The sequence below is a fragment of the Anomaloglossus baeobatrachus genome, chromosome 3 (genome assembly GCF_048569485.1).
Source record: "Anomaloglossus baeobatrachus isolate aAnoBae1 chromosome 3, aAnoBae1.hap1, whole genome shotgun sequence".
Taxonomy (NCBI): domain Eukaryota; kingdom Metazoa; phylum Chordata; class Amphibia; order Anura; family Aromobatidae; genus Anomaloglossus; species Anomaloglossus baeobatrachus.
In genome coordinates, this window is record NC_134355.1 from 289,953,513 (window position 1) to 289,975,055 (window position 21,543).

The window sequence follows — 21,543 nt, forward strand, 5'->3', positions numbered from 1 at the left end:
ATGCGTATATCTGTACGAGTTGATGTGTTTTATGGAGTTGCAAAAGGTCCTTAATAAGTAGAACTAAGGAGGGGCGAAGGGGGAGTCTGTTAAATACACATCAGCAGGGTTTAAAGCATTATAAGATTAATAATGTTTTAATACTCACTGAATTACTAAACATATAAAGAAAAATACAAGGCTGGGACTGCTATTATGTTATTTTCAGTACTTTACTTTCTAAAGCTGTCTGTACTTAAGAGCTACTGTTGCTTCAGTAAAAGGTTCAAATAATATTGTTGAAACTCATCTAATGTGTATGTAGGTGTCCTAAATCTTTCCCTTCCCCATCTGCTCCCAAGATAGAAGCCCCCCACTTCTGCTCCCACGGCCTTTTGTCTGCAGTGCTGATATCACTAAAATCTTCTACTCATTATGTCAACATATTTCAGAAAAAAAACTGGCTAGAAAAGCATTTCTGGCAAGATGCATGGAGCCACACGCCACCAATAAAATGTGCCAAACTTACTAAAGTGGTGTTCCATGGAAAGAAAAAAGTTCTTTTACTGTCCCTATCCTCATAAATGCACAGTGCAGTTCTATTATCCTAAAACTACCTGTAATTCAGTGTGCCAGGAGCAGCCCCCCCTCACCTTGGGACATTACATCACACATCAGGGGGCATTATCCATGCTCTTGGTAACAGCCAGTCTCCTGGTAATAGCTGCTTCTGTCAGAGAATAGGGGGTGTGGATAAGGCCCCCGGATGTGTGTAGTAACAATCTAGAGGGGACAGCACACATACATTTTTGTGGGGGGTTCTTATTTTTTTTATTAGATTAGACTGAGTAGCCCGAGGAAAAAATTGCACCATGCACAATTTGCCTCTGAGAATCTGATGGCACTCTGACATTCTAGTTTATGGGTCCATATAAAAAATCGGACCTTACTAAGATGACACCAAAGTGTTTGCCGATTTTCATGGACCGACAATCTGATAAGCATGATTGGACCGTTTTTCTCAGATGGAGAAAATATGGTCATGTGAACCCTGCCTATCAGAGAACGATTACAACCACTCACAGTATAGTGACTATGGCTGAAAGCGGGCGGCTTTCAAAATATCAACCTGCAGCCGCCCAGGATGGGTCGCATCCATTAGATGTGACAATCCCCACACTATATCCACCTCTTCCCGAATTGCCCTGGTGTTGTGGCAATCGGGGTAATGTCAGAGGTTAATCGCAGCTCATAGCTGCGATTAGGCCCTAGACTGGTAATGGCAGGCGTCTGAGGGCACCCCCCCATCAGCAGTCTATAATAAGTGAAAAGAAATGAACACAAACACCAAAAAAATCCTTTATTTGAAATAAAATGCAAAAAGCTCCCTCTTTCACCACTTTATTAACCCCATAATCACACCCCTGCAGGTCTGACGTAATCCATAGGAGGTCTCACTGCTATTCAGCTCTGCTACATTTGAAGATCACAGCGCTCAGCCATAGAACTGGACTGGCCGCTGTGAGCTCCAGAGAATGAATGAGCCGCGTGATCAGCAATCACTTCACTCAGGTAATTTCCGGTCACAGCTGGCGGTTCCTGTGAACGTAAATAGCCTGAGTGAGGTCACCGCTGAATGCACGGCTTACTCATTCTCTATGCTAGACTCGCAGACCAGCTCTGTGATTGGTTGCAGTCAGATGCTCGGGGAGGTAGAGCCGCCGCGGTGATTCGGTAAATATAGTGCGCCTGCTCCAATACCCCTATCCCCACCACAATTTAAGTGCTGGCCGTATACCCTGGATCAATTCCGGGCCTAATCGGGTTTTTTATTTATCCGGTTTGACCCGCTGATCCAGGGTATCTGCGAGTCCACCTGTCACTAGGGTGAAAACCGTAGCAAAAGAGCTGAAAAGAATTGACATGTTCTTTCTTTTCAGAACGCAGCAAAACCGTAAGTATTTCACAAAACAGGAAAAATCCTGACGTGTTTGTGTGTGTGCATGAGGTTTCAGAAATCTCATAGACTTTGCTGGGACTGTAAAAAGCCACATTTTATTAGCAGGGATTTGCATAAAACCAAAAGCTGCAAAAACGCCCAGTGTGAATATAGCCTAAATATGCTTCTTCCAAAATGCTACTCATCCTGATAGTGGGCACTGTCTGTTTTCTCAATGAATGTATTCTCCAGTATAGTGAAGTATGCTAAGTATGCTTACTTCTCTGCTGATGAGGTTTCATGCCATGCTCTGCATATTTATAAGTCTATTCTTCTCCGGAATGCTTTTATGGCAGATATACATGTGAAAATAGCTTCCTCCAGGGCCTAAGAGATTGAATGCGGAAAAAGGGCTGAACACATGAGCAAAAATCTCATTGAATGTCCAAAGCTGACTGCAGCGTAGCAATAAAGTGTCATAATTCACAAGTGCAATCACTTCTACATGCATCCATTTTCCCTGGCTCTTCAATTTGGATATCGACTTGATACTGTTTGCTGTGCTCTATATGAGGAATATGCATTTTAGGTTTATACATAGCTGTGACTGATGTAACATGCTCGCTACCCTTTTTAGACATACTTTGCTTGTACTTAAAAAAAACATTTCTGGTGTACCTACCTAAAACCATAAAGTCAAGACAACAGCCAACGTTTTTTTTTTCTTTTTTATTGACAGGTAATCTTTGAAGCTGAAGCTTCAGGTGGGAGAGGTGGATATATTGCCATAGATGACATCCAAGTTTTGAGCTACCCATGCGGTAAGTTTTATCCTTTTATCTCATTAAAGGCTATGGACCCCTTTTTGACTTTGAAAAATGTTTGCTTTTTCTTATTTTTTTTCATGGTAATGGTTACGGGTTAGTTAATAAAACTATATTGCAAGTTTGTCTACAATCTTATTTTCTTCATTCATTCTTCATTCATTCATTCATTCAATCCAGACCCTCTGATATGCAGTTTTTGATTTTCCTCTTTTGGGAGTGCCTCTGTCTGTAATATAGGCTGGTAATGTCATGAGTGTGTCTCCCAGTAATAAAGGCTGGATGTGAGGTCTGTGTATACCCGAGGTTTTCATTTATCAGCACCAATACAATATTTTCCACCTGGTCTTTAGATAGTATCTTGTGGGGCAGAGAAAAGTAACTATCTCCAACTCCCTCTTTCCTGCTGTCTCTGAGGCCTCATTCACATGTCCAAGATTTTTCTCATAAGCATTGATCAGACTCATTTTTATCAGTATTTGGTCAATTTTTACTAATGATGTTTTTCTCAGTTTTTCTTCTATGCTGTAAAAACTGATGAACGTTTCTCCTAGTACACAACAGGCTCCACTAGTGTGCAGCTAGGGATGCCATGAATGTGCTGGTTGAGTTTTTTTTTTACTGATCCATTAATTTGAATGGGTTAAGTTTTATCCCAATCTAAAATAAAAATATGGATATGATTGTTTTTTTTTGTTTTTCTTGCAATAGTCTAGGTTTGTTTAAAAACATGGGCATGTGAAGATCCCCATAGACTATAAATAGTACATGTTCTATTCAGATAGAACTCCTAAAAGAAAAAGGGCCATTCAAATGAACCCTAAAAATGTAGGGGGAAAGCAGAGGGCCATCAGGACTGAGCAGGGACATTGGCAGATTTGTATCATTTCTGCCAAACCTCTCAACTAGATAAAGGATGGACAGACACTTTGTAGCATGATAATTGTATAAAAATTTTAAAAGTTGCTTAAAGGGAATTGGTCACCTGAAAAAACTGCTGTTGGCCTGTAGATTTGGGGTTACTCTGCAGTTTAACTGTTTGACCCTGCCTGGCATTGGCACTTTGAGCCCCACTACCGAGAAGAAAAGAACTTTAATCCTCCCATCAGTCATACAGTTTTGAGGGCTTTGGTACCAAATACTAATGAAATGTATGTAAACTTGTGACTTTGCAGAAAGTAATAGAAATGCCTTTCTCTTTATCTCTCATAATTCTGGCATTTGGCAAATATAAATAATTTTGGTTCCTAATTGACCTAAAACTGGAAAGGTTTATTCTGATTTCATGTCAGATAGTGAGAAAAACATGCTTATGTGTCTTTTTAGATAGTGTATGTAAACGTCTGGTTTCAACTGTATATACAGTACAGACCAAAAGTTTGGACACATCTTCTCATCTCTAGAACAGCTGTTAAGAGGAGACTTTGTGCAGCAGGCCTTCATGGTAAAATAGCTGCTAGGAAACCACTGCTAAGGACAGGAAACAAGCAGAAGAGACTTGTTTGGGCTAAAGAACACAAGGAATGGACATTAGACCAGTGGAAATCTGTGCTTTGGTCTGATGAGTCCAAATTTGAGATCTTTGGATCCAACCACCGTGTCTTTGTAGAAAAGGTAAACGGATGGACTCCTCATGGCTGGTTCCCACTGTGAAGCATGGAGGAGGAGGTGTGATGGTGTGGGGGTGCTTTGCTGGTGATACTGTTGGGGATTTATTCAAAATTGAAGGCATACTGAACCAGCATGCCTACCACAGCATCTTGTAGCGGCGTGCTATTCCATCCGGTTTGCGTTTAGTTGGGCCATCATTTATTTTTCAACAGGACAATGACCCCAAACACACCTCCAGGCTGTGCAAGGGCTATTTGACTAAGAAGGAGAGTGATGGGGTGCTACGCCAGATGACCTGGTCTCCACAGTCACCAGACCTGAACCCAATCGAGATGGTTTGGGGTGAGCTGGTTCGCAGAGTGAAGGCAAAAGGGCCAACAAGTGCTAAGCATCTCTGGGAACTCCTTCGAGACTGTTGAAAAACCATTTCAGGTGACTACCTCTTGAAGCTCTTGAAGAGAATGCCAAGAGTGTGCAAAGCAGTAATTAAAGCAAAAGGTGGCTACTTTGAAGAACCTAGAATATAAGACATATTTTCAGTTGTTTCACACTTTTTTAAGTATTTCATTCCACATGTGTTAATTCATAGTTTTGATGCCTTCAATATGAATCTACAATTTTCAGAGTCCTGAAAATAAAGAAAGCTCTTTAAATGAGAAGGTGTGTCCAAACGTTTGGTCTGTACTGTATGTACGTAAGTTCTAAAGGTTTAGCTGCTCATTATCCTGTGTCAGTCAGTATTATACGCCAGTAGCACTTGTGCAGCTGTTTTGTAGTTTTTACATTGGATACTTCTCTAAGAGAATGACTCAGAAACAATAGTGGTTTAAACCACTATTGTTTGTTGCTCAGTGCGGAAAATGATGTGCTTTCTACATTAATTACTGACTAATCTCGTCTGTGAAAGAAGACCTTAGTAAATGAGTGCTAATCCTTAATTAAAAGAATAAATGCTTTATTTGTGCTGGGTCTTAATTAGTTCGTTTCAGTTGTGGCTACAATACTAGGCACCTTTTAATGAAGATCCAACATGCACTCTTCATATAGATGGCTCTTGGGAATTTTACCCAGCTCGTTCTAAATATGTTAAAGGGACTCTGTCAGCACAGTTCAAACCAAGTACAGGCGCTCGGAGCATCATGCTGTGGCCAAATAGTTCCCACCTATTTGGTTTCCATCTGTCTCCACCCTTCTGTGACTCTATGGCTATGTGCCCACGGGACAATGTACCCGAGGACTTTTCCGCAGGTTTGGCCGCAGGTTTACTGCAGCTGCTCCCCGGAATCCACAGCTATCCATTGCTGCGGTATATCTGCGGAGTTGTTGCGGTAAACCCACTCAAACAGTGCTGATTTTTTTGCAGAATTCCTGCGGAATTCCCGCCCTGTATCTCCATAGTGGAGGAGCGGGAATTCCACAGATATTTCCGCATGAATAATTGACATGCAGTTACGTGCGGCTGCGGGACATCCGCAGCATATTCTTCAGCCGCACATACTGCAGCATTGATACAGCACTCCCCAAATCCCATAGGGTAACATGGGGAGTGTCTGTGCTTGCTAGAACCTGCGAATTTATCTAGAAAATCCAGATAAATCCGCAGGTTTTTCCGCGGCAAAATCCATGGGTACATTATACCTTGGGCACATAGCATATGAAGCCAGAGCTGTCAGTCAAAGTACAGGGGGACTGGAGATAGAGGGAAAACAAGCAGGTGGGAAGGTGCTCTTCAACGTTTGGCCACGGCATGGTGCACCGAGTGCTGGTACTTGGTTTGAACATTAATTCAGCAGAGATTCTTTGATTGTTGCACCGAGCGCCTGTACTTTGATTCATCATGACGTGGCCAAACATTTACGTGCACCTTCCCACCTGCTTGTTTACCAACTATTTCCACCCACCCCTCTTTTTTGATTGATGGTTCTGACTTCATAAAGCCAGAGGAGGGCATAGATAGATGAAAATCAAGTAGATTGGAAGATGCCCTTAAATATTTGGCCACACTATGATGCGCTGAGCACCTGGATTTGGTTTGATCAGTCATTCTGTGCTGACAGTCCTATTAAGAGTTGACTATGACCAATTTATTTTATTTTTTAAAAAATCTGCCGTCCTATACCAACACAAGGTTTACTATGGTGCATTTACACTGCACAACATGCATTGCAGATGCTAAACCAGATACTGACTGTTTTTTCTGCTTTTTATACATTATAAGAAATGATTTTTTTTGGGAACAAGTGTCCCTATGAATGTTAGTTTTCATTTAATAGATCAATGCAAACAGGATGCCAATCACTTGACAAGGGTTGTCTCATAGGCAATATTGTTTATCTACAGAATAAGTGCTAAACGTATGTTTGCTGGGGATCCGACCAATGGGATCCCCACCGATCATGAGAACTGCTTCATTCTCAGAGGGAGATCTCGTGCTAGAGATTTCTAGGCTCTCAGCAGCTGGACCGCTTGTGATCATAAATTTATCTATTTTATGGTTTGGTGATAAATGCTGTTTGTTGGGCGATTCCTTTACTCTTTAAAGATTTAAGACCTTTAATTTTCTTTTTTCCTATTTGTTTTACCATGAAGTGGCAACTATTGAAGTACCATTTGTACATGGCACTTCTCAGTGCGACTCGTGATTATATGCACTCAGTTAGCGATAATTGTATTGATCTCTACCAATTACTAGGACAGGGCAGTATACTGATGGAACCTTTTTAATTACATTCTCTGCTAGGAGACAATAAGATCTCATTTGTTACACACGTCATGCTTAAAAAAAAAAATAAATAAAAATTTTAGTTGCTGTTTTAGTTCAACTAAATGGCCAGGTTCCAACCATCCTGTACTTTCAGCACTTTTGTAGTCGTCAATAATTGGTACATAACTGTCTGTTCCTACTTAAAGGATTGTCTAGTCTTACCCTGTGTTAACTGTACATTTTTGGGATCACATGACTGCATGTATACGATTTGCATTCATCTGATCATGTGCCGACTAGTCTTGTCTGGCTTCTCTTAATTCTCTTCTTTTGAGAGAACCTGAATAAGACTAGTCTGTAAGTTATCACAAGTATGTAAATTGCATACATGTAGTCACATGAATGCCCACTCATACTAGAAATACGGGGGTGTCATGACAGTTTGCAAATCACATACATATGATCACATAAATGCCCACTCTTATGGGAAATATAAGTGTTTTTCATAACCGTGTGCAGATCGCATACATGTGGTCATGTGAATGCCTTCTCATATGGGGGATTAGAGGGGTATCATGACAGTATACAAATCGCATACATGTGGTCACGTGAATGCCTTCTTACACAGAGGAATACAAGGTTATCATAATATACAAATCGCATACATGTAGTTACACATGAATTACCCACTCGTATGGTAAATACCTGGGTGTGATGACCGTGTGAAATTTGCATACATGTGGTCACATGAATGCCCACTCGTACCGGAAACATAGGAATTTCATAACAGTGTGCAAATCATTTAATTGTAGTCACGTGAATGCTCTCTCACCCGGAGGAATACAGGGGTATCATGGTAGTGTACAAATTGCATACTTGTAGTTACATGAGTGCTCACTCTCATGGCGGTAACCAAGTCTCACACTCATGATTTGTCACTCTGCAGTTACATGTTGTGACTGCAGATTTTTCTTGGACCAGAAATCTCTTTTAAAAGGTTACATTCACATTTCATTTTTCCATACATTTAATGCATAAGTTTCTGTCTTACTGGAAGAAAATGATTTTAATAGGATGCATGCACACTTTGTGGCCAATGATGTCTATGGTAGTATACTATTTCATTTTTTTTACACTGTAAAGAGTACCAACTATATGCCTCAATTGTATGGCATAAAATGTTATGTGATCCTAACCTTACTCAAATGCAATATTAACTTAATTTCACACATTTTTCGAGCACAAATTCTTAAAATTGTTTCAAAATTTTCTGAGATCAGAAACTATATTAAGAAGCTACATGTTATCTCTGAGCCAAGTTACTACCCTGTTTCCCCGAAAATAAGACACTGTCTATTTTTTTTTGCCCTGAAAAAAGCACTATGTCTTATTTTCAGGGGGTGTCTCATTCTCGAGGAGACATGGTTGAGGATAAGTTTACCCCCCACAAAAAGCAGACCCTTCCCCCCCCCATCCCAGGATCGTTATACTTACCAGCCCCAGGCATCTGTATGGCTCCCAGATCCTTCTGTGATCTCCTATCAGGTACGCTGCACGCCTCCCCTGCGTCTGGCTGACATCAGATCTCACACACACACACACACACACGTCAGATCACACTCACACACAAACACACACCCACCCCACTTCTTCCCACCCACCCTACGATCCCAGCAGCTGTGCTGCACGCCGTGCTCCTCTGCCTCCTGCTGACACTCACAGATCCGATCGCTTACGTTCACACAGTCACACATCAGACAGTATACACGCACACATCTGATCGCATACACAAACACACACACACCCCACTTCTCCCTGTGCCCACCGGTGGGCGGTCCCAGCAGCTGTGCTGCACGCCGTGCTCCTGTCTTCTGCCGACACTCACAGATCCGATCGCATACACTCACACACACACTCACACATCAGACAGCATACACACACACATCCGATCGCATACACTCACACACACATCCGATCGCATACACTCACACACACATCCGATCGCATACACTCACACACACATCCGATCGCATACACTCACACACACATCCGATCGCATACACTCACACACACATCCGATCGCATACACTCACACACACATCCGATCGCATACACTCACACACACATCCGATTGCATACACTCACACACACATCCGATTGCATACACTCACACACACATCCGATCGCATACACTCACACACACACTGACGATATCGCACATACACGCTCACACAATCACAACATCCGGAGATACCACATGCTTTCGGCCATGTGATCCTCCGACAGGTCCTGGAAGGTCACTGCACGCACAGTATCGCCGCCGAGAAGTAAGCGATATCACTGGATGTTGTGAGTGTGTGGATGCGATCTGATGTGTGTGTGAGGTGTGTGTGAGAGTGAGTGTGTGTGTGAGAGTGAGTGTGTGTGTGAGTGTGTGTGTGTGTGTGTGTGTGTTCCGCCGCTGCAGGACCTTGATGCGCTCACCTGCTCCCGGTCGCCGTCTGGTGAGTATGATCGGGGGTCTTCTTTCTTCGGTCTTCTCTCTTCTGGGGGTGTCCGCTGCCTATAATGAAGTGTCCTGCAGTGTCTTTAACTCTTTCACCACTGCATGACACTTCATTATTGACCGCAGCTATGTCTTATTTTCAGGGGATGTCTTATATTAAAGCATCCCTGAAAACTCCTGCTATGTCTTATTTTCGGGGGACGTCTTATTTTCGGGGAAACACGGTATGGTGCGGCCACAAATAACTACGTGAGATTGCGGTAACACCAAGGTATTACCTTCAAACTAGTGTAATTGTTCGTTCCTTCAGGTGGCCAATGATTTTGGCCACAAGTGGATCCGTGGCTTGTGAATCCAGCCTTCTGCGCAGGCTCCATGTAACCCAAAACTTAGCAGAAGACATGGCTTGGAATCAGGGCTGTGGAGTCGGAGTCTGTAGAAAATGCTCCGACTCCTAAAATATATAATAAATTGGGGACAGTAGTGCAATGCAGAATGTGCTGAATATTTTACTAAATAATATTTAGTATAATGCTTATATTTAAGTGAAAAATGTATTGTAGTACAATGTGAACATCAGACATTGAATCATTTTTATGATACCATAATCAAGATATTTAGATAGAACATAAAATACATTTATTGGAATACAACTTTAGAACACAAACTAATAAATTGTAAATATGTAATGCAATATGTAATTTTATATATATATATATATATATATATATATACATACACACAAGATATATATGTAATCTACTGTATATTACATAGTGTATTACATATTTACAATTTATTACAGTTTTTTGTGTTCTAAAGTTGCATTCCAATAAATATATTTTATGTTCTATCCAAATATCTTGATTATTGTATCAGAAAAATTATTAAATGTCTGATGTTCACATACACATGTTCATGTATTACAATACATTTTTCACCTAACTATAAGCAATATATGTAGGAGTCGGAGTCGGTGCAAGAGAAATTGAGGAGTCTGAGTCGAAGGTTTGGTTTACCGACTCCACAGCCCTGCTTGGAATACAAAAAAACTAAACTGAGATTTTGGATTATAATGTCCCTATGCACATTTTAATATAACTTGCCATATGTAATGTAGAAGAGTGTCTTCCTACAAATAAACTAGACTTATTGATGTTGAGATTGGACATAAGTGAAGGGAATGTTCACTACTGACTCATGTTCTTTTGCTCACAGATAAATCCCCTCACTTCTTGAGACTGGGAGATGTTGAGGTGAATGCTGGCCAGAATGCTACATTTCAGTGTATAGCCACAGGAAGGGACGCCGTCAACAACAAGCTCTGGCTTCAGGTAAACGACAACGTTTTTTTCACTTTCAATGTACACTGTTCATATGAATTAAAAAAATGACATTTATTTAGGATGTCTATGTTAAGTTTAAAACTCCGAAACCTACTTGTGTAACAGCAGTGATGGCAATGCGTCTGTTTTAGTCCATAGGAGTACGTTGGGTGGCATATATCTACAATCCTCCTGAAATTGTCATGCAACTGAAACATGAAGAATATGTCAATGTAGATAAAAGTATCCTGCATGACAGTTACTGATTACCAAAGTACGTCAGAAGTCTGTACAGCGAAAAAGAGAGCCATATATTTACCTGAGTTCTACAGCTAGAACAGGCAGTGCTCTCCGAACGTAGGAGTTTTTAGCAAGACTAGTTGTTTTTAAGGCATCTTCTTTTACAACTTTTACTTCCATGGCACAGATATACATTTTTGGAAGGACTTAAAGAAAAAAAAAAAAACGTGTCCTTTTGAAACTCACGTGCATAGCGAGATCTTGCTTCCAATATTTGTTAGGATTGAACTCCACTTTTTAGCCTAATGCATGTTTTGATGGTTTGTTAAACAGGTTATCAATGGCATACAGGAAAGTGTTACGAGGGGGAACCGGGGAAGTGTGCCAAGATGGTATAGAGACAGCTTCCGCCGATCAAGGTCCACTGTGCGGTGTAGGGGACCGCTGCTATGGTTGTTTGAGAGTGAGCGGGTTGCTGCTGACGATCGTCTGCTACGTCACGGACGATCTGCGTACACCGGCTCGCCCTAATCCGTGAGGGTTGTATGGAACGGTGCTCACAGCTCAGTGTACTTGTTGCACGAGGAAGCACAGTGGTGCCCACGCACGTGTGCCCAAGCGGAAGTCACGGAAATGTGGCACGAGGGAAGCACAGCGGTGCCCACGCACGTGTGCTTAAACAACAAGGTGAGTCCGGAGGCGTCCCGAGGAGCTCACCGAGGGCAGGGACACGACCTGCAAACAAGACACTGCCTGAGCAGTAAAGGCAGAGCCCACAAGTAGAGAAAAATGCCTGAACAGTGGTCTAGCAGCATGCTGCCAGGCATACAACAATAGAGAACGGTCGCGCGCCGCCATATTGGCAAGTGGAGCTTTTTAAGGAGGCACAGCTCCACCCAAAGGCGGGCGCGAGGTGGAGCCGACGGACTTGGCCCAATCAGGGTCCACAACGTCCCAGCCCGGCCAGTCAGGTTTCACCACGTCATCGGCCTCACTGATGTCCAAGCAATCGGCTTGCGGCGCGTCATCAAGCCGTGTGACATCAGTGTGCGAATCAAAACATGCCACGTGGTGCAGATGCGTATCTTCCCGCCCCTGGGACATAGAGGCGGGATCCAGGGTTTCACAATGTGCAGGGATAACGAAACTCTTGCTGCTTCCCTGAGCAGCTATCCTCTGCACATTGCGCAGTCTCCTAGACCTTCGGGGCTGCTGAGCAGGAGGGCTCGTGGCAGGCAAGGAATGGGAGACCACGTCATTCCTTGCAACAGGCGAGCCACGAGGTGCAACACTCCCGCTGCCTCCCTGAGCAGCCATTCCCTGCATATTGCGTAACCTCCCAGACCTTCGGCGCTGCTGAGCAGGAGGGCTCGTGGCAGGCAAGGAATGGGAGACCACGTCATTCCTTGTAACAGGGGAGCCACGAGGTGTAACAGGAAAGAGCAGGAGATAAGCAATTAGATTCATGCTCCCCTGCTCTGGTTTCCAGTCTGGTCCTGCATGGCAGCTGGTCTTCACTTATACCTCCTGGCATTTTAGCTTACTGGGCCCCATGATGTTACAGCACATTGCATATTATGGTTCCTAGTAAGTGCAGTACATATGCTGGGCATTAAAGTAAAGGGAAGTACATCAGACTAAAGCAGCCCACTCAAATTGCCCATCTCTATTCTTGGTGTTATGCAGTATAAGCTCATCCTGCAGCAATATTTTCCTATCACCCAGTAGTAGTAGTAGTGTAAGACAGACGTCCACTGGATGATCCAGGGTTAGTGCACTCATGGTGTGCACCCTGATGACGTTGTGCACCCAATTACATCAGGCGCACCCCATAAGCTGAAGGGCAATTTAAGAAAGTCTGTGCTGCCACAATATGACAGCAGTGTGATGGCTGTTAGTGTAGTAGTGCCTGGAATTCAATATGAACAAGCTTACAGCCCCTAGAGGGTATCATTCTGAAGTGATTCCTTCTCCTAATCTGGAACTTGAAAGCTCCTGTGGGGTTAGTGACCTCCGTGAATATGCACATATTTTATCTTATAGAACAGACATAGGCAGTGTGTCGCAAAGACTAAGCACAGGGAGTGTGCATTATGTAAAGCAAAGCTGCCATATGCAGGGGAAAGGAGATTTAGTTGTGCATAAAAAAGACCATTTGTGAGGAATCACTGAAAATTAAGATAGAAGTAAAATTCTCTTAAAACCCTAATAATCCACCCTAAAGAAATTAAAGGGGATAAATAAAGTAAAGCCAAAGCCTTTTTTTTTATTCAGATGAGCTAGGCCAGTGTTTCTCAACTCCAGTCCTCAAGACCTATCAACAGATCATGTTTTCAGGTTTTCCTCTATTAGACAAGGAATAATTCCATCACCTGTGCAATATTAATGAAAGCCTGAAAACCTGATTTAGGAAAACCTGAAAACATGATCTGTTGGTGGGTCTTGAGGACTGGAGTTGAGAAACGCTGAGCTAGGCAAACCTGAAGGGAGAATGTGTCATCCTCCTTGTCATGGTCTTCAGACAAAGGTGAAGCAGGACGACCGTGTTTTCCAGTTGAAGACACGGACAAACTAATTAAGATCATTAGGCCCTCTATGGACATAGAAGAAACCCAAAGCTCCAAAATCTGAGGATATACTGTTCGGGGGTCTGGAACATTGCAAACGTCGTACCTTTCCAGTTAACATATTTTTTCAGCACTTTATGCTGTCCTCATTGAAGCTCACAAACTAAATTCCCTATCAATATGTCTTTGTAGCATGGGAGGAAACTTATCCAAACATGCCGACCACATACAAACTCCATGCAGCTGCTGTTCCTGGTGGAATTCGAACTCTAGACCCTGGTGGTTGTGTCAATATCTTGCATTTTATCACAGGTGTACCTGTTTTGTTGCAGTGTCAGAATTTTTCTCTCAGAAGACTTGTGAGTCTGTCTTGTTCTCTGTTCTATTCGTGGGGTAGATGGTGTATGGTAGTATATTATTGGGGTAAAGCTGTGGCTGTATTGGCTCATTCAGCTGTCCATCCCTTTCTTGTGATCGGTTCTCTTTAATACACCGGAATCATATCATATCTGCTAGCCATGCAGAAACAATCTGCTATGTTTCCGTCTCGCTGCAGAGAGATCTCTAGTGGATGATTTGATATGTGATTGCTCTGTACATGAGAGCTCTCTGGCTGTTGAAGGAGCAGACTGGAATTCATTCCATTTGGCAGCTGTGAATTGCATCAGGCTCTCACAATTAAAGTGGGTGGATGCAGTGCACACTACAGCAATGAGCACAATGGGGCCGGGATCACATTCCATTTCAGCAAAATCAAAACTGTGAATTGAAACTTCTAGGCGTTCTTTGAAATGGACGCAAGCCCCAGAAGCTTACAAACTGCAAAAGTAGTTCTCGTTTTCAGCTCTACCATTTATCAGGTGTGGTAATACCTGTTGTGTCATCCTACTGGCTATGTCATTAGATGTATTTACTTGTAACAGACGTGCTCTGTCCTGACGACCTGGTGGAAGTGACTCATGATAACATAATTGGGTGGTTGACCTAAATTTACACATTAATGGATATCGACAAAGCTGTTAATGGATAAAGTTCCCACTTGATTTTTAAGGAACAAGTGAGCAAACCAACCTAAACAAGTGAGTAAAGGGTGTCTGGGAAATCTAATGCTCTCAATCTGACTGGGCAGTACAATAGGCAATCATCTGAAGCCCAGACGGGCTTATCGGAATGAACTGAGTGAATTAAAGGCCTCGTCACACACAACGAGATTGCTAACGAGATTGTTGCTGAGTCACAGTTTCTGTGACATAGCAAGGATCTCGCCAGCAATCTCGTTATGTGTGACACCTACCAGAGATCAGGCCCTTGCTGTGAAATCGCTGGTCGTTGCCGAAAGGTCCGGACCATTTTCTTCAAAGACGATGTCCTGCTGGGCAGGACACATCGCTGTGTTTGACGCCTACCAACGACCTCCTAACAGGGTCCCACCGCCGCCGAGATCGTTATACAGGTCACTCATCATTACTGCGTCGTTGGTAAGGTCTGACTGTGTGACATCTCACCAGCGACCTCCCAGCGACTTAACAACGATCCTCATCAGGTGGTATTGTTGTCGGGATCGCTGGTAAGTTATTGTGTGTGACTGGGCCTGTTTTTGCTAATGCCAGAATTCTGATTACAACCTTCAGTTGGGATTTTTTTTTACTCTCCCTTTTTGACATGGTGCTTTAAGAAAGTGTTAAAGTGTTGACAGACATGAAAACCTAGAAATGAAAGGGCCTTGGGGATGATCTAAACCTTAATTTTATTACTGGGAATCAAAAAGCACAATGTTGTGCCTTTTTAAATGTTGACAATGTCTAAACCAATTTGACCCTATTATGTCACTGGAGCTCTTATTATGCGGATTTGGGGGGTAATTTAGACCTCCTGAATGCTATGTAGATGACGGTACTCGCGTCAGGTCTTGTCAGATTTGTGGGCTTCCTTTTGAGATTGCGGGGCCAGCTGCTCTCTTGATGCACTGCTATAAGTGCACTGTATAATCAGTCTGAAGGATAGTTGGATATTTTTTCATCTTCTTTCAACTACACTCACATCTTCTTTAGATGAATATAATATAGTGTACTTACATAAACCATGCATTGAGTAACAAATGAACTTGGGTGTATTAGGGAGACTTAGTAGTGGGAGTTGAATATACCCAAAATCTGCATAAATATATCTAAAAAAATTAGTGATCCTGCAGGTTATTTAAAACAATTTATCAAGTAAGGCTGTGTTCACATTTGCATCGGAGGCTTCATTGCAGATCTACTAATAATCGTGACAAAATATCATATGTCGCATATGGGATACCATGGTGCAAAACTGACAGATCCAATTATAGTCAGAGCATTTTTAGGAGCTGCTGGGGTCTGTTATATGACAAACGATGGAGTCAATTTCGGTGTTTTGCTCTTACGGTAAAGCAGAACACCAGAACAAACAAACTACCACATGATTGACACTTAAAGTGAATCTGTGAGCAGATTTTTGCTATGTAATATAGAGTAAAGTTTGATGTAGGGGCTAAGACACAGATTTCAGGGATGTGTCTCTTATTAGCCATCGATATGAGTGGATTCAGCCAACATTAGCATGTGTATGGGGGCCTTTAGAGTAAAAAAAAACTCCAGTGGCCATTGTGAAAATTGCCAGATTTTCAGCACAGAAACCTGATTAAGACTATTAGGCCTAGGACACACGGTGAGAAAAATGGTGTAAGTGGAATGCGATAAAGAAATCACATTCCACTCGGATCAATATTACTCTATGGTGCTGCTCCCATGAGTGATTGTTTTCTGAGCCCTAATCGGACCAAGAAAACAGTCACAGCATGCTGCGGGAGCAATGCGATCCTGTTCCACTTGCACCCATACAAGTATATGGGGCGAGAGAAACATCGCATTGCTCTAACGTTACACCGGTGTACCGCAAGAGCAGTGCGATTCTCGCATCAGCCGGCTACAGAGGAGATAGGGAGATAAATCCCTCCCGCCCCTCCGCAGTTGTGGCCCTCCCCTCCGCAGCTGTTGTCTGATCGCACGATTGGACCACAGTCGCAGTGACCTTCACATGACACTCAGCTCCCGCTGTGCTCCGATCATGAGCAGAGTGTCATGCGAGCACTCGCACATAACCCCGTGTGGCCTCAGCCTTATGGTGAGGCAGCTTATCTCTTAAACAAAAGTATTTTCAATCCGAAATCAGATGTGTCGGACCGTTATCTCCTTTGACACAATCTGTCATGGGAGATTTTGGAGGCCCCCATACATGTTAGAATGTCATCTGTGCCTTTCAATATTGGCGGGTTTGGCCAATATTAATCTGTGTATGGCGGGCGGTCCCATAGTAATCTGGAAGGGAATAGAACAAGGTCTAATGTCCATTTATAGTGGTGGGAATGCAGAGTGATTGGACACCCAGAAGATTCACTATGTATTGACATTAGTCTGACTGACTTTATAGGTTTTTCCCAGGCTTTCTCTTTACATATAGGTCCAATCAGCTGCAGAACTTTTTTTTTTCTCATTCCAAGTTACAGGGAAATAGGTTTCTAGCCTTAACAATAACCTCCTCTATCCTTTCCATCCATCTGTGCCGCATTCTGTCTCACCACTTCCTTATTTATCATTTCCACCTACGCAATGACAGCAAATGATCATGCTCCTGTCATTCTGCCAGGCTTACTTAGCCAACAACATACAGATATTGCTTTGATTATCAACATACTTGTATGCAGTAAATAATTCCTACTCTATGCTGTAATAAATTCTTGTCAAACGTCTTGGTTTGGTAGGAAGTGATATCGCCATTGAGTGCAAATATGTCCATTTTACTGCAAAAGTACTTTAACATATGTAACCTGAGGGATTACCAGTGAAAGTAATGCTTTTACCTAATTCATATTACAAAAGTATCAGACATATTATGTATAATATATGCAATATACAGGTTAGCTTTTCATTATGCTTGATATACAACATTATTCTATATTTCTTATGTAAAATCATTTAATCTCCATGGAAGATGTTCTACATAGACTACTGCACCACTCTTACATTTGCTAAAAGTCAATGGTACCCCTCTTGTGTCAATCAGACTTTATTTTTTTTACACTTTTATCTATTCAGCAAGTAAATTTGGGTCCTAAAATTATTGTATAAGGTCTTTGATTAACCCGTCATTAATGGGCTATTTTTCCTTTTTTGTTTTTGTTTTCCTCCATTACCTTCAAGAACCCTAACTTTTTTTTTTGTTTCTCCATCCACTTAGCCATGTGAGGGCTTGTTTTTTTTCTTTTCTTGCGGGACAAGTTGTACTTTTAAATGACACTATTAAAGGGAACCTGTCAGCAGAAATTTTGCACTAAACATAAAAGATTCCCCCTCTGCAGCTCCTGGGCTGCATTCTAGCAATGTTCCTGTTGTTCTTGTGCCCCCTTTCTGACCAAAATAAAGACTTTATAAAGTGGTACCTTTTTGTATGCAGATACTGTAAATGGTACACGGGGGCGGGCTGCCTGGTGTCCGTTATTCTGCCTCCTGACGCTTTAGGCCGTCCCCCATCGCTCAATTACATAGCTGTGGACGCCGCCCAGTGCTCCAGAGGTCCCCGCGCATGCCCAGTGCCTATCTCTCGTGGATGAGCACTGTGCCCAGTGTCGCCGCTGGTGACGTGTGCGCAGGCTTTAGATTATGGGCTGCGCTTTGATTTTCATTACCAAGTAACCACCCATAATCGCGTGACCGCGCTTTCCCCCCTCTTATTTATAATAATTTAAAGCCTACGCACACGTCACCGGCGGTGACACTGGGCACAGTGCTCATCCACGAGAGATAGGCACTGGGCATGCGCGGGGACTTCTGGAGCACTGGGTGGCGTCCACAGCTATGGAAATGAGCGATGGGGGACGGCCTAAAGCGGCAGGAGGCAGAATAACGGACACCAGGCAGCCCGCCCCCGTGTACCATTTACAGTATCTGCATACAAAAAGGTTCCACTTTATAAAGTCTTTATTTTGGTCAGAAAGGGGGCACAAGAACAACAGGAACATTGCTGGAATGCAGCCCAGGAGCTGCAGAGGGGGAATCTTTTATGTTTAGTGAAAAATTTCTGATGACAGGTTCCCTTTAATTTTATCATGTGATGCACTGAAAAGTGGGGAAAAAATCCAAGTGTATTGAATTGCAAAAAAATGCCATTATTCATTTTTTTTTTGTTTGTTTTTATTTACCGTGTTCACTATGCAGTTATCTATCTATCTATCACTAAAAGTAAAACAGTCGCACACTGTAATATCAAACTAATAAAATACTAACATAAAAACATTTAAAGGTGTTTGACATATTAGAATGGCCATTGTAATACCTGCCCAGCAGCCACATCATGGCAACTTCCATTGCTGGGTCCTACTCTATACAGCATCTGTCTGGGCTCCTGAAAACCTACATATAATGTCAGCAAGTAACCTTGGAAGATAAAAACACATGTAATGTTTCCAATTTTCAGCATATGGGGCTTGTGTTTTGCGCATGAGCTGTCTTTTTACTGATACTAATTTGGGGTAGATACGATTTTTTGATGGGCAGATCATAACAAATGATTAAGAACAATTTGATAGACGTAGGAGAGCAGGGAATGGAAACCTGACACACATTTCACTTAAGGTTCTTCATATCCTCTGGAAGAAACAAGACGACTATGTGATATGCGTGTCGGGCTTACACCCCATGCCCTCCTACTTTATATATTTTTTTCATATTTTTAAAAACTTTTGCTTTTTACTGTATTTGTTAGTCTTCTTAGGGGACCTGAACCTGCCATCCTCCAATTGATTGTACAACATATAGCATTGCATTAGCTAAAATCACGGTCTTCTGTGAAAGCCAGCTAGACGCTGCCTTTCACAGGAGAGCAATCATGACAAACATAGGGGGCTTCAGCAGACCGCTGGCTGTCACGGAAACCCATCGGCGCCCCGGAATCAAATCGCATCACAGGCGGGTGGAATGATGCACCCTTCTTCCGACATGCATTAACTGCCACTATCCTAGATTGACAGCAGCATTTAACAAGGTAACACTGCTGCTGTTAGAGGGGGATGATGGCTGAATAATTGAGCCATTATCTGCCGGAAAAGGTTCGGGATCAACATGTGAGCCCACATCAAATTCAGCGACACAACATACAGTTAGGTCCAGAAATATTTGGACAGTGACACAATTTTCGGAAGTTGGGCTCTGCATGCCACCACATTGGATTTGAAATGAAACCTCTACAACAGAATTCAAGTGCAGATTGTAACGTTTAATTTGAAGGTTTGAACAAAAATATCTGATAGAAATTGAGGGAATTGTACACATTTCTTTACAAACACTCCACATTTTAGGAGGTCAAAAGTAATTGGACAAATAAACCAAACCCAAACAAAATATTTTTATTTTCAATATTTTGTTGCGAATCCTTTCGAGGCAATCACTGCCTTAAGTCTGGAACCCATGGACATCACCAAACGCTGGGTTTCCTCCTTCTTAATGCTTTGCCAGGCCTTTCAGCAGCAGCCTTCAGGTCTTGCTTGTTTGTGGGTCTTTCCGTCTTAAGTCTGGATTTGAGCAAGTGAAATGCATGCTCAATTAGGTTAAGATCTTGTGATTGACTTGGCCATTGCAGAATGTTCCACTTTTTTGCACTCATGAACTCCTGGGTAGCTTTGGCTGTATGCTTGGGGTCATTGTCCATCTGTACTATGAAGCGCCGTCCGATCAACTTTGCGGCATTTGGCTGAATCTGGGCTGAAAGTATATCCCGGTACACTTCAGAATTCATCCGGCTACTCTTGTCTGCTGTTATGTCATCAATAAACACAAGTGACCCAGTGCCATTGAAAGCCATGCATGCCCATGCCATCACGTTGCCTCCACCATGTTTTACAGAGGATGTGGTGTGCCTTGGATCATGTGCCATTCCCTTTCTTCTCCAAACTTTTTTCTTCCCATCATTCTGGTACAGGTTGATCTTTGTCTCATCTGTCCATAGAATACTTTTCCAGAACTGAGCTGGCTACATGAGGTGTTTTGCAGCAAATTTAACTCTGGCCTGTCTATTTTTGGAATTGATGAATGGTTTGCATCTAGATGTGAACCCGTTGTATTTACTTTCATGGAGTCTTCTCTTTACTGTTGACTTAGAGACAGATACACCTACTTCACTGAGAGTGTTCTGGACTTCAGTTGATGTTGTGAACGGGTTCTTCTTCACCAAAGAAAGTATGCGGCGATCATCCACCACTGTTGTCATCCGTGGACACCCAGGCCTTTTTGAGTTCCCAAGCTCACCAGTCAATTCCTTTTTTCTCAGAATGTACCCGACTGTTGATTTTGCTACTCCAAGCATGTCTGCTATCTCTCTGATGGATTTTTTCTTTTTTTTAAGCCTCAGGATGTTCTGCTTCACCTCAGTTGAGAGTTCCTTAGACCGCATGTTGTCTGGTCACAGCAACAGCTTCCAAATGCAAAACCACACACCTGTAATCAACCCCAGACCTTTTAACTACTTCATTGATTACAGGTTAATGAGGGAGACGCCTTCAGAGTTAATTGCAGCCCTTAAAGTCCCTTGTCCAATTACTTTTGGTCCCTTGAAAAAGAGGAGGCTATGCATTACAGAGCTATGATTCCTAAACCCTTTCTCCGATTTGGATGTGAAAACTCTCATATTGCAGCTGGGAGTGTGCACTTTCAGCCCATATTATATATATAATTGTATTTCTGAACATGTTTTTGTAAACAGCTAAAATAACAAAACTTGGGTCACTGTCCAAATATTTCTGGACCTAACTGTATGACATAAATGTACATATGT

The 21,543-nt window shown here is 42.5% G+C and overlaps 1 protein-coding gene across 18 annotated transcripts in view; it reads left to right on the plus strand.

Moving 5' to 3' along the window:
• Positions 1 to 21,543, plus strand: part of PTPRK (protein tyrosine phosphatase receptor type K) — a 450,255-nt gene that overhangs the window by 166,404 nt on the left and 262,308 nt on the right. For all 18 annotated transcript variants that reach the window (XM_075339909.1, XM_075339911.1, XM_075339913.1 and 15 more), the window contains exons 4-5: positions 2,658 to 2,739; positions 10,782 to 10,897. In XM_075339909.1, the coding sequence (XP_075196024.1) occupies positions 2,658 to 2,739; positions 10,782 to 10,897 (198 nt within the window). The remainder of the gene's footprint in view (positions 1 to 2,657; positions 2,740 to 10,781; positions 10,898 to 21,543) is intronic.